Genomic DNA, 14461 nt, shown 5'->3' with positions numbered 1-14461 from the left:
CTGTGAAGATTAAACAAAATCAGGCATATGAGACACCTAGCTCAGAAGTGAACTAGTTTCTTAGGCCTGGCATCAACTGAATGCTTCCCAAAGTAAAGCATTCATTGTCTGATGAGAACAAAATCTACCCTTCAGTCAAATGAGGGGTAATGGAACTCTTCCCTCCCAGCCTCATTCTGGAAAGAATAAGGCAAGTTAGGACCATGGGTAAACGTTCACACAGCCAGAAGGAAAGGGAAGCTACTGCCTCTGAATAAGAGATGACTTTGTGGTACATGCTAGCCTTGGCTATAACTAGATGGCATGAGTCAGTGTCTCCATGGCCTAGTGTTTGGAGTATAAAACCAGAGAGCCACAGAGCTGAAATCAACACATGCATAAATCCTCCAACTGCTCATAACCATGAACCCTAACAGAGGTATTCACAAAGTGATCAACTTGCATATGGACCTCTTTGCAGAAGGATGCTACATCCTTGGTCTCCATGTTTGGAGGACATCCTCACTGCATATGGCTGACTCTTGGGTGAATCCCAAGTGTACCACTGAACCAGGCTATTAGCTACACTATACACCTAAGGTTACTAACTAAAAGCTCATAAGCTAAAGCCCACTGCAGTGTGTTCCATATGGTGTTTTACAATTTTTAAATAAGTTGGCAGCATTTTGATACTTGGAAGATTTTACCAAAAATCCTGATGCCAACTTTTCTTGAAAAAAAAAAAAAATCAATCAAACTGCCTCACTTATGCAGAGGTGTCAACACCATGTCAGGAACTAATAATATTGTACTTAATAATCACATCTGACAGGTGTTAGAATAAGTAAGCTATTTGGGGGGGGGAATTAAGTTAGATATTTACCTCAGTGTGTGCATACACATACAACTTGCATTAAATATAAAAATTGAAAATATAAAATAACTGGTGGTGAACTGAGAGTGATTTTTATTTCATTTTTGTGTTTTACTGTATATTCTATAACACACACTAAATTTTCTATAGTAAATATAAACTTGGGCCAGGTGTGGTGCCTCACCACTGTAATACCAAAACTTTAGGAAATAGGTAGAAGACTTGCATCCAGGAGGTTGAGACCAGTCTGGGCAACATAGCAAGATCCCATCTCTACAAAACATTTGAAATACACATATAAATTGAAATATACATACATATATATTATATATGCAATATATATAATATGTATATAAACTTGTAAATTTATTTAAAATATTTTAAAAGATGAATTAGATAAAAACTTCAAAAGTTCAGCAACAGCAATATTTGCTCAGATATAAAAAATGGCTATACAGTAGAAATGACAGCAGTATTCCTTTTGATGAATTTCAAATTATTTAACCCATATGAATCTATTTCTCTCTTCTGTATCTGGATTCTAGGCTAAAGGATTCAAAGGCATTACATCCCCTTAGGATATTTTACAGAACATATATTGTTAGGAATACTTCCTAACTCTTGAGATGACAAGATAAATGTATGGTATCCTTGTGGGTGGGACACAAAGAGAGGTAAGAAACAGGCAAATAACAAGATTTAATAATATGATCCCAAATATTTGTAGCAAATTTTGGTCACAAACGTAAAGATAATAGAGGTTCTATTTTCTCAAGGAAGAATTAGGTTCCTGGAAAATGCTAAGATAGTGTATGACCTTGATGGTTTTCAACATCACTTCTATAATGTACATGAATTATCTGTTTACCTTGAACTAGAATAAGACCCTATATTTCAACCTAAATAAAGATTTGAAAATACTTTTGAAAGCTCGGTAAATTGAGAGTCAGAACCAGAGAAAGGGCTTAACTTGCATTTAGTACACAGATTCTCAAATAAGAGGGCAATCAAAGTGGGTGAGAAGGAGGGGAAGGCATGGTATAAAGAAAATTCACCTGTGGAGTTTCTTCAACCATTAGGTTTCCCTCTTTTTCTCCCATCTAGGTTTGCCTTCAGACGTCCCACCTGCATAGCAGGAAACACCCCATTCTGGAGAATCGGTACTAAGATACAGATAAAAACATATCTCATCTCTCAGGTGGTCTGAGAGGATATGTCGCAGTCAACATTCCTAACTTCTAACCCCACAGGGCTCTGCACTGTCAAGTGTGCTGACTGCTCAGCCCAAATTCTCTCCTAGGCAGTCATCCCATGCTCACAAGAAACATGTTTGACACTTTGTGACTCCACTCCAATCACCACTGATTGGACTAGGAGGTGACTAACCAACCCAAGCACAGCCAATCCATAGGTGCAACCTCTGTGATGGGCTGGCATGAAAAGATAAGCAGAGCTGCATCCTGCTCTTGAGCCTGTGTGCTCAGAAACACAAGAGACTGAAGCAGCAGGCAACAGAAATAAGGTGAAAACAGACAGGATAATAGGCTAAGAAGTCAGGGCAAGGTGAATGTACAAAGATGAAGACATGACAGTAGGCAAAAGCTATGAGACAGAGAAAAGACATACAGGATAAAAGTGGAGATACAAACAGACACCCAAATCCAAGGACAACAGTGGCGTTCCAGAGGAAGGATCCATAAACTTTTACTGATGTGGTCTCTAGAGCTATCTTGGATCTAGAATCAAAATCTGGCTCAAATTTGTATGAGACATCACTCCAATAAGACTCCTGTTTTTCAATTTTCATGAATATTATTTCCAATATCATTTCACACATATGCTTTTAATAATCTATTCCACCCCAACCCAAGCTAGCTTAAGTCTCTGGTCTATGCAATCAAGAAAGCATACCTGGCTGGGCGCAGTGGCTCACACCTGTAATCCCAGCACTGTGGGAGGCCGAGGAGGGCGGATCACCTGAAGTCAGAGGTCGAGACCACCCTGGACAACATGGTGAAACTCCGTCTCTACTAAAAATGCAAAAATTAGCCAGGCATGGTGGCATGCATCTGCAATCCCAACTTCCCAGGAGGCTGAGGCAGGAGAATCGCTGGAACCCAGGAGGCAGAGGCTGCAGTGAGCCAAGATTGCGCCACTGCACTCCAGCCTGGGCGACAGAGCAAGACTCCATCTCAAAAAATAAAAAAGAAAGCGTACCTAAAACAATCTGATCTGTGAGCAGCCAAGGTCAAGGTCACAGAGCTCGATAAAATAGAGTTCAGACCACTCAATTCCCAGGGTCCTATAGCAAATTCTCCTACAATACTACACCAGAAAGACAAATGTGAATTGGAACGGGTGAATTTAATGGTATATAAATTAAACCTTAATAAAGTGGTTAAAGGACTCAGGGGAGGGGGACTAGAGACAAAGCATAGAGCAGAACAACTAAAACTAACAACACAGGAATCTTCAAATAAAAACACACTAATAATCTGAGTAAGGAAGAAGGCAGCCTTCAAATCTCTTAAAGTCTATAAAATGAGATAAGAAATCAATAGACCCTTAACCCCATTCTCTGGATCACAGCATGAGAATATAACCTTTAAAATGTGAGAAGTGGTTTAAAAAAAATGAAGCATTAAACATTAAACATCGAGAAATTATGTGCCTAAGACCTTCAAAACTGGTTTGGTACAACAGCCATGCCCCACAGAGTACATCTTTTGGTGGCAGTGCCAAAGATATGACACTTGTGAAGGACGAACCACAGGTAAGTCCATTAGGAAATTAAATTTATCTTTATTATTTTCTTCTAATTACAAAAATATACATTTTGTGTAAAATTTTCAAATACTACAAAAATAAATATTTTGAAAAGTGCAAGTTTCTCCATAATCATAGCCCCTGCAGAGAGCTACTGTTAAGGGTTTGGTAAGTATCCTTCCAGACACCTTTATCCGCATATATATTTTCATTACCCAAACACATTCATATCTTACAAAAATACTCTGAAATTTGTTTTCTGTCTCTGAACATACCATTCTTCCCTATACAATGACATATATATTAAACATTTGTTTTAACAGCTGCACAGTATTTCACCGCTTGCAAGTATCAGTTTATTTAACCACTCTCCTATTGACATTCAGGTTGTTGTTATTTTTTTCATGAATACAAAGTTTTTAGTAAGTATCAGTGACATGTATCTCACATACTTACGTGACTATTTCTGTCAGATAAATTCCTGGAAGTGTTACTATCAAAGTAGCATCCTCATTTGAGGATAGCAAGCTGGTACTGATCACGGCAGTCTACCGTTAATCTACTCCAAATCTAACACGCAGGCCAGGCCATGAGGCAGAATAGTAAGGCTGAACCAGCTAAAGTCCTAGGGCTCCTAACTTTCCTCGTGAAGAAATCCATATAATCACCTGGTGGAGGGGGCAGGTGTGAATTGCCAATTCTTCTGCCCTCAAGCCAGTCAGAGGTTTCCATCTGCATCCAAGCCTGGACAGCCTGACTCTGACAACAGATCATGTGGAGAGGCCAGAATAAAATATGTGGAATATAAGCAAAGAAACTGAGGCATGCAATTAATTCAGAAAGACAGAGGAGGACATGAAAGATGCAAAGCTGTGTTTCTTTAAAACAGATTGACTTACCTGTTGCATAATGTAGTGAAATGGCACTGGATTTCATAGTGATCCCTCGGATCTGTTCGTCTTCTCTGCTGTCCATGTACCTTAACTGGAAAAATGCAACATATGCATCTTCACTTCCCAAAGAATTAAAATGTAACTTTAATATTTGCTAATTTAGATTTTTGTTTTAAATACTTATATTTTATTTATTATTTTTATTTATTTTTGTAGAGACAGGGTATTGCTATGTTGCCCACACTAGTCTTCAACTTCTAGCCTCAAGTGATCCTCCCACCTTGGCCTCCCAAAGTGCTGAGATTACAGGTGTGAACCACCACGCCCAGCCAATACTTAAATTTTAAACTATATAGAGCCTCACAGAGTCTTATTCTGTTGCCCAGGCTGGAATGCAGTGGCACAATCTCGGCTCACTGCAAATTCTGCTTCCCAGGTTCAAGTGATTCCCTTGCCTCAGGCCTCCCGAATAGCTGAGATTACAGGCATGTGCTAACACTCCTGGCTAATTTTTGTATTTTTAGTAGAGACGGGGTTTCGCCATGCTGGCCAGGCTGGTCTTGAGCTCCTGACCTCAGGTGATCCACCCACCTCGGCCTCCCAAAGTGCTGGCATTACGGGCATGAGCTACCGTGCCTAGCCCTCTCTCTCTTTTTTTTTTTAAGATGATGGGGGTCTGGAGAAGTGAAGTTGATTGAGGGGAAGAGAACATGACAAATTGAAAAACATTACCACTAGGAACTCATAAATGTATTCAACTACTGCATACCCTCCCCAGAGTGTTGCTCATCCAAATATCAGCCATGAATGATGGGGCAGGTCAAGAACAACTTACAGACAGTAGCATTGGAGGGAATTCTTTCTAAACATCAATAACATAGCCATTCTTTTCCTATTTATAAGCTCTTTGACAAATTCTGAGCAGAGACTGAAACAGAGGTCTCTAGAGGCAAGAGAAGTCTTTATTCCTTTCCCAAATTAATAGATTTTGAATACATCTTTTTTAAAAAAAGAATACAGTAGAAAATATTTGTAATATGACCATTTAGTTGATGACTTTCATAACACTGTGATACCCACCAATGAGGGTCTACATCTCATTTTCTAGGCCTTGCAGTGCATCAGTACTGACAGTGGTTTCGTTTAAATGAAGATCCCATCCCTTTCCAACTCCTTAGCCCTAAGCACCAGACTAACCTCCTCCTCCTTTTTGCAGAATGATTTTCCCTTGCTCTTCCTCCATTCTCTCCACTGTCAAACTTTTGAAAACTCCTTAACCTTTCTATTTACTCCTTTCTTTCATTCAAAAGCACTGAGAATTATCTGTTGATATGAACTGCCACATTTATTCATCCACATTAATTCTGAAATTTTTAGAAAGGCTTCCATTTCCGCAGCTCTGGCAAAATCAAAGCCCTAAAAGCTATCAATGACCTTTGGCTAAACGCAATAATCATTCTCAATCCTCACTTTTCTTGATTCCAGTGCAGCATGACAGATACCCTTTGTGTGCATGTGTGCTACATGCATATGTGAAATTCTTCCAAGAGTCTGAAACCTCTTAATTTACCTCCATCTCTCCTTAGATCCCACTGCTGGTTTCCCTTCACCTCTCCAACCTCTCCATCAGTCCTTCCTTCAAAAAGTCTCAGTCCCTTGTCAGTCTTCTATAATGTATGTTTTTAAGCACTGAGTTGGTATGAAACATGTGTAATACATAAATAACAACACAATGAACCCCTGTGTATGCAACATCCCATTTCAAAAGGAAAAAAAAAGTTTGTTACTTTTGAAGTACCCTGTGCTCCTGGGTTATAGGTAACCAGTATCTTGAATTTTATCTTGATCATTTCCTTATTTTCTTTATAATTTTTAAAAATGAGTGTGTCACTAAGCAATATATCATGTAGAGTGGCAAGTTTTAAGCCTTCTATAAGAATCATATTATACTGTCACGTTTTCTTTGCTCAATATTGTTTTCCTGAGATTCAGCCATATTGATGTAATTCATTCATTTTTATTACTGTAGGACTTCACCTCACAAATCTACCAGACCCATTCGTCCATTGCATTACTGATGGACACGGAGACTGATTCCAGTTTTTTGTAACTATTACTGTGCTGACATGAACAGTTGTGGGTCTCTTGTACACTCCCTACCAGTAGAATTTCTGAGTTATTAAATCTGCACATCCTCAACCTAACTTGATATTTCCAAATTATTTTCCAAATAGTTGGACTGATCCACAGTGGAACAGTGCTTTTTTTGATTCATAACTTCAACAGTTGATATTGCTGGACTTTATTTTTTAAGATGGGTGATAAATAGCATCTCATGTTTTTAATTTACATTTCTCCTATTATTAATGGGATTAAGTATCCCTTTATAAGTTTCTTGTATTGGCCATTTAACATTCCTTTTCTGTGAACTGCCTATACAAGGCTTTTGTCCACCTTTCTACTGGTTGTAATAAAGATTTATTTTGTTTTGGATAGGAGTTATTTATAATCTCTGAATATTAGTCCTTTGTCAATTATATGTGTGTTATTAATATTTTTCACAGTTACCAGGCTTGTTTTTTCCATTTCTTTCTGGCATCTTTGATAAATATGTTCTTAATTTTAAGTAGTTTATTAACCTTTTATAAAATTGTTTGCACATTTTTGTCTTAAGAAATCTTCCTTTAAGGTCATAAAAGTATTAGCCCATATTATTTTCTAAAAGCTTTACAGTTTTGCTTTTAAATATAAATATCTTAACTGTGCAATTGATTTGTGTGTGGTGTTAAGCAGAGGTCCAATTTTTTTTTTCCACATGGATAACCAATTGCCCAAGAACCATTTGAAAGGTTCATCTTTTTCCCACAGATCTGAAATGCCAGCCTACTATTCTAGGCCTACTATTCTGAGCCATCAGTCAATTTCATGCCTCAGCCAATTCCAGGCCACAGGTTACAATACATCAATACATTCATAATACGTCTTAGTTTTCTCCAATATCTTATAGGTTTTGTTGTTATTGTTGTTTTTGAAGAGATGGGGTCTTGTGCTATCCACCAGGCTGGAGTGCAGTTGCTGTCACAGCTCACTGCAGCCTCAAACTCCTGGGTTCATGCAATTGTTCTGCCTCAGCTTCTCAAGTAGCTGGGATTATAGGCATGAGCTACCATGCCCAGCACAGGTACATTTTTTATGCTATTTAAATGGTTTATGTTTTTAAATTACTGTGTATTATCTATTTATTGCTCATGTATTCTTTTCGATGGTTTTCATATCCTGAAACCTGCCAAGTTGTTACTAATATCTTAGCAATTTATCTACATTTCTTCTTCCTGTCTAAAATTCACACTTTTAATTTTTCTTTCCAGCTTTATCACTGCAGCTAGAACCTCCAGTACAATGTAAAGTAGAAGTTAAAACACAATGAGCAGAAGGGTGTGATAGCCATTCTTGCCTTATTCCTGGCTATGAATGGAAAAGTTTTAACACTTCATCATTAAGCTCAATCTTCATTGTAGGTTTTTTATAAATATCCCACATCAGATTACAGAAGTTCTCTTCTGTAACTACATTGCAAAGAGGCTTTATCACAATAGATATTGAATTTTACTACGTCTTCTATATCTGTTGACATGATCATGATTTTCTTCCTTTAATCCATTAATATAGTGAAATTACATGTTAAACCAATCTTGAATTCCTTGGGATAAACTCGATTTGGCTATGAATAATCATCTTTTTATACTATGCTGAATTCTGTTTGTTAATGAGGATTATAATTTTTGCAGCCATAATCACAAGGTTGGTATACAATTCTCCTGTCTTGTATTATCCTTAACAGACTTTTGGTATCAAAGTTATGCTATCTTCATATGATTTGGAGAATACTCCCCAGTTGTTGGGTTTTTCTCTGCTATATTTTGCAACGGTTTAAGTAGGACTGAAATTATTTGTTCCTTGAATGTTTGGCAGAACTAGAGAGTTAAACCATCTGGGTCTTTTCTTTATGGAAAGATTTTTGCCAGCCAATTCAACTTCTTAAATGACTAAAGAATAATTCAAGTTTCCTATTTCTTCTTGACTCCATTTTAGCAAGTTATGTTTTCCAGACATTTTTCCATTTTAGCACTTTTAAGTTTACTGGCATAAAGTTGTTCATTATATCCTATTATTACCATATTAACTTCTGTAGCATTTTTCTTTCTGGGTATCACTTATTTCTGCCTCCTCTCTTTTCTTCTTGATCATCTTGCTGGTGTTTTGTCAGTTGTGTTACCCTTCTTTAAAGTCATTCATTCAAAAATATTTATTTACATATACTATGCTTTGTATATGTCCAAAGTACAGTGAGCCACATTAGGAACATTAGCAGGTGAAACGTGTCAAATGTTCCTCAGCAATGTCAATGAAAAACAAAACAAAAAAGTTTTCTAGTCAGGACAATCAAAAATTGTCTATATTGCTAGTAATTTTTTACATTAATAAACTTTATATTTTTAGAGCAACTTTAAGTTCACGGAAGAATCGACTGAAGATTCCCACATACTCTCTCTTCCCACCAACACAGTTTCTCCATTATATCTATATTGTATTAGATGTGATAGATTAGATTGTATATGATGTGATACATTGGTTATAACTGATGAACCAATATTGATGCATTATGATTAATTAAAGCCCATAGTTTACATTAGGGTTCACTCTTCATTAGTTATGTTAATCTTATCCAAAAACAAACTGTGGCTTCACTGATCCTTTCTATAAAATGTCTGTTTACTATTTCATTAATTCATGCTTTATTATTTCCTTTCATCTACTTACTTTAGAGTTATTATACTTTCTCTGAATTCGCAAGTGGGGAAAATATAAGCATTTCATTATTTCACTCAAGCTAGTTTTTTTCAGCCTCCTCTAGATAGTGTCTTGGGCCAGCTTCCCTCCCAACCCACACATCAATTCCCAAATCGACCTTCAAGTCTACTGGGTCTACCCTGTGGATTCAATTTTGCTTCTCCATCTCCTCTTCTCTCTGTTCTCTGTCACCTGATAAACCCTATTGATCATATCCTAAATTCATTAAGGAAACGAATATATCTTTATTTTTCTACTGCCAAGTAAATTATTCCAAGCCCTTTCAACTCATAGCTATAAATAAAGAGCTCTTTAATTTTATTTTCTCAAACGCTATTTTCAGGCTAGGTGTGGTGGCTCACACCTGTAATTCCAGCACTTTGGGAAGTCAAGGCAGGAGGATTGCTTGAGCCCAGGAGTTCAAGATCAGCCTGGGGAACATGGCAAAACCCTGTCTCTACAAAAAATTAACCAGGTGTGGTGGCATGCACCTGTAGTCCCAGGTACCCAAGAGGACGAGCTGGGAGGATCACCTGAGCCCAACAGGGCGAGGTTGCAGTGAGCCGTGCATGATCACACCACTGCACTCTAGCCTGGGCAACGGAATGAGATCCTGTCTCAAAAACAAAAATCAAAAAACCCACTATTTCCATCACAATCCTCAGGCACAAGCAGCTTTCCTTTGATATTTAGGTTAACTTTTAAGGTCTTCTATAACCTTATTCTCCCTGCCAGTGTGTTTTCTCTGTCACTAGTCTCTAGGCAAACGCTCCACTCAAATAAAGCACAACACACAAATTAGCCTTTATCCGTGTTATTTCCCACTACCTGGTAGCTTTTCAGTCTTCTCCTCAAACCACCCAACTCATTCACCTACAAAGAATCTCTTTCGCTGTGAAATCTTCCACAATTGTGTATCATTTGCTTGTTGCAAAAACTCACTTTTGCAGTTATAAAATATTAATACAAAGCAATACAAACAGTATGGAAGCAACTGTTTTTCTCACCAGCAATTTTATCTTGCAAAATGGATTGGCAGCTTTTAGATGCAAGAACTATGTTTTAGACCCTTTTGGATCGCTAAAGAACACAGAAAATGGGTTGGCTGGGTGCGGTGGCTCATGCGTGTAATCCCAGCACCTTGGGAGGCCGAGGCGGGCGGATCACGAGGTCAGGAGATCGAGACCACGGTGAAACCCCGTCTCTACTAAAAATACAAAAAATTAGCCGGGCGTGGTGACGGGCACCTGTAGTCCCAGCTACTCGGAGAGGCTGAGGCAGGAGAATGGCGTGAACCCGGGAGGCGGAGCTTGCAGTGAGCCGAGATCACGCCACTGCACTCCAGCCTGGGCGACAGAGCGAGATTCCGTCTCAGAAAAAAAGAACACAGAAAATGGTTAATCACATTCTTGACAGCTAATACTGAAATGCGACAAGTATTTATAAAATAATAACATACCCTGCCTGCTAGGTGGCTGGAGATGATTCCATTGCTAGATATAAGACAGTCAGCCAGAGTCGTTTTTCCTGTTAAAACAGCAACATCAATTCAAATCTATGTCTTTCTAAAAAGGAGTCATGGGATGGATCATACCTATAGTTTTAAAATCTGGTCATAAGAATTGGTTTAGTAAAGATTTTCTATTTACCTATGCTAGGTGAAAAAGACAAAAGAGTTTGATTAGACTCGAACAGACTATCGTCTGGAAGGACACAGATGCTAGCACTCTATAATGCTGTAATCTTATCTCCAACCCTGTGGATCTAATCAACCTCATCTGAAAGTTGTCAAGCAACTTTTCTTAAAGTAGAGAATTTTTCTTAAATTAAGGCAGACTTTATACAGAGAAAAACACACTTTTCTGTGATAGGGCAAACCACCAAACCAATCAAAATGTAGAATACCTGATGGGTTTTACACAGTTACTATAATTTGTCCTCTAAGAATTTGATCAAGTTTATCACAATTACTACATCAATTATCCCATATCCAGAACCATGATCATGTTTATCAAATTAAGCCCTTGACAGCACAGAATGACAAAAAGCAGTAATTTTTTTCTCTGAAAGGCATACTGGGTAAAACATCATCAATAAACAATTGAACACACTCTTCTGCCATACTTCTCCATGCATGGCCTCAGCTGGAATTTGCTAGTTAAACTATCTTAAGAAAATACTTATTTATCAAAGAAATTCAGGAACTTTACCCGTATCTCTTACTGTTTGTAATACAGCCCGTGGAGGGCATAAACTATAACAACCAATGAAACCTAGTATCCAAATCTAAACATAGGAATCTATTTTATAGCAAAAGAATCTTTGTATATATTTATAGTTAGCTTTATTAAACAGACTACATACAACTAAAGTCTATGCAATGTTGTGTGGTATAAACAGGTGATTCTGTTTAAAGAATGTTATGGGTATGCATAATTACTACAACTGGGTTGGAGTAAGCAAATGAGGGTTTTTTCCTTCAAGATAAGTCTTTATTGCACTTTAGGAACTTCAGCAAAGCTAAATCTCTGTATAGTTCAAACCAGAGACCAATCAGTAGAAGAACTGAAGATATTTAACACTGTGCTATCTGTCTGCCATGTAAATATGTATTAACATATAATCCTAGAGCATCATTTTCCTGCGACCCAATAAAGCTGAATTTATTCTAAGTACATCAAGTATATACCTCCCTAGGAAATAATTATCAAGCAAGCAGGAACTTTGCTTTATTCATAGCGGTATCCCTAGGACCAGAACAACACTTGTCATATAGAAGACCTTCAGAAAATACTTGTTGAATGAATGAATCCCAGGTTTTCTAGGATAGTACCAGTTTAACATAATTTTAAAGAGTACATTTAATTTGTTACACCCCACTGACTTTTCACTTGATTAAATTCATAAAGGAAAAAAAAACCTTTTTATCAGCCTTCACGTTCTCAAAATGTGAGCAATAAAATTATAAAAACTCATGGAGGCAGGGGTTACTCACTGGATTTGTACTAAAACTCATTCTCAGCTGGCTTCACTTGTAAAGTGACCCACTATCTTGTCTTTCAGTTTCCATACTCACATCACTTCAGCTCGTCCATCAATGACAATAGCCACCTAACCTCTGACTTTGGATCCATCCTAAGCATGTCTACCAGTCTAATCTTTCTCATGTTTTATTTGATTACATCATTCCTGCTCTATGTTTTCCCCCAAAGGTTCCCTACTGCCTAATAGGAGACGTTAATAATCGTTTTCATGGTGAAGCATTTACGTTCCCTCTCATTATCATCACATTTGATCCTATAGCTTATAAAGTGGGTATAGTCTTCATCCTGTTTTACAGATGCTGTATACTGAAGCTCAGAAAGGCAAAGCACGTTAACTTGAAAATGGAGATCTGAACTCAGGTTGTCTAACTTCAGAGCTGGAGCACTTAACTCGTATCCTAGTTCTTATGAGATATGACTCAGCCTGCTTCTTCACCTCGCTGACTAGTCCTTCACCTTTAGGATGGTAAATAGGCTTTATTTCACATGCCCATCCCAATCACTTTACTATGGCTACCTAAACTATGAAGGGGTTTGAAATCAAGAGGAGGCTTAGCACGAGGGAGCGCTATGGGGTTACAGCAGTATCGGTCAGAAGCACACACACCACGCATTGGCTATCTCTGCCTTTCCCAAATGCTGGGCTTTGACCACTTACATTTCCTTCTCTCCTTGATGACACATTCCCACTTGTAATGTTTATCTCCATTTGTCATCTTGAGCCCCCTCCAAGTGTCATCTCTAATACTAATTATGTTGTGAGGCCTTTTCTTAATCCCTCATTTCCTAATCCTCTAGTTCTCCCAACATTAGAGTTTACTTTTTTCTCATGTTTGTCTCATTTTGCTCTGCTCCCCCTTAAATCCTCCTCTACAGCTCCAGCCTGGGCAACAAGAGTGAAATTCCGTCCTCCCCTCGAAAAAAAAAAAAAACCTCCTCAACAGCTGGGCTGGTGCCCTGCTCATAAATCCCCACGTTCTGACATACCTAGCAAAATATCTTGAACTTAACAGACGTTTGGTAAATACCTGATGAATTAAATAGGATTACATACCACAAACTCTAAAGACATGTCAAGACTATACACATTTTATATGTAAAGCCATTTCAGAAACAACATGACATACTATATAGAAGAATGCTACTCACTAGGTAACCGTGTTCATTTCAAATGCTTTATAGCAAAGCAGGCTTCCCTAACATCACAGAAAACTTAAAGGAAAGACTTGCTTCTTAGCAAACACCACCCTCAGCTGCCCACAGCTTCACTCCACTGAGACATACAGAGACACACCTCCCTTATTTATCAAAATAAGCCATTTAAAAAGGATTCTTACTATGGTCAACGTGAGCCAAAACACAAATATTCCTGATGTTGGCAGTGTTTTTCTGGAGTTGAATCATCTTATCCAAACTGTTGAGCGCTATGATTACTTATTTCCTGTGTCTAAAAATTAAATATGTATTACAAATGGCCCAGAGGCTAAAGGTCGGGGCAAAAGAAAAAAATAATAATAAACGCTGGGAGGTGGCAAGGCTTCTCAAACCCCTTAAACCAGGAACCCAGTGAATGTTTATTGATGAGATACACCACCGAGGCCTAAGTCCAGTTCGAGCACTAAAGTCAGTATCCTACCACGATTATACTTAAGGAGTTTGCTCATCCTTCTGGATCTGAAGGCTGCGATGAATCACGCAGCTCGAGGGGACTCGGTGCACAGTGACACCAGTAACCCTGCCGGTGGAGGGGTACTCGGGTACACTTCTCCAGGCCAATGACCATGTACAGGAAGGGTTGCATCCAGGACGGAGAGAAATTGCTGAAGAAGATGCTCCCTTTCTCTCTTCAGTCTTCCCCCAAGTCCCTCATTCTGACATTGTCGCTCGTCCTCGCGCGAGGTCAAATACCCAGCTTTATTCCTGCCCATGGAGCCCGAACAAAGTTTTGGGTCACGTGCTTATTATCCAAGCAGGTGCACGGCCGGTCTTTCATTCCTTTCTAAATAAAAAGGAAAAACCTCTACACTACATGCCCTTCATTTCTGCAGGGTCCC

The 14461-nt window shown here is 38.3% G+C and overlaps 1 protein-coding gene across 1 annotated transcript in view; it reads right to left on the bottom strand.

Moving 5' to 3' along the window:
- The window catches only part of EFL1 (elongation factor like GTPase 1), a 114195-nt gene extending 99860 nt beyond the window's left edge, over positions 1–14335 (bottom strand). The window contains 4 exon segments of the mRNA XM_058427194.1: positions 4519–4603; positions 10823–10890; positions 13745–13840; positions 14161–14335. Coding sequence (XP_058283177.1) covers positions 4519–4603; positions 10823–10890; positions 13745–13840; positions 14161–14335 — 424 coding nt within the window.
- Positions 14336–14461: the final 126 nt, after the last annotated feature.

The sequence above is a fragment of the Hylobates moloch genome, unplaced genomic scaffold (genome assembly GCF_009828535.3).
Source record: "Hylobates moloch isolate HMO894 unplaced genomic scaffold, HMol_V3 SCAFFOLD_14, whole genome shotgun sequence".
In the NCBI taxonomy this organism is placed as follows: domain Eukaryota; kingdom Metazoa; phylum Chordata; class Mammalia; order Primates; family Hylobatidae; genus Hylobates; species Hylobates moloch.
This window is presented reverse-complemented; position numbering and strand designations above follow the sequence as displayed.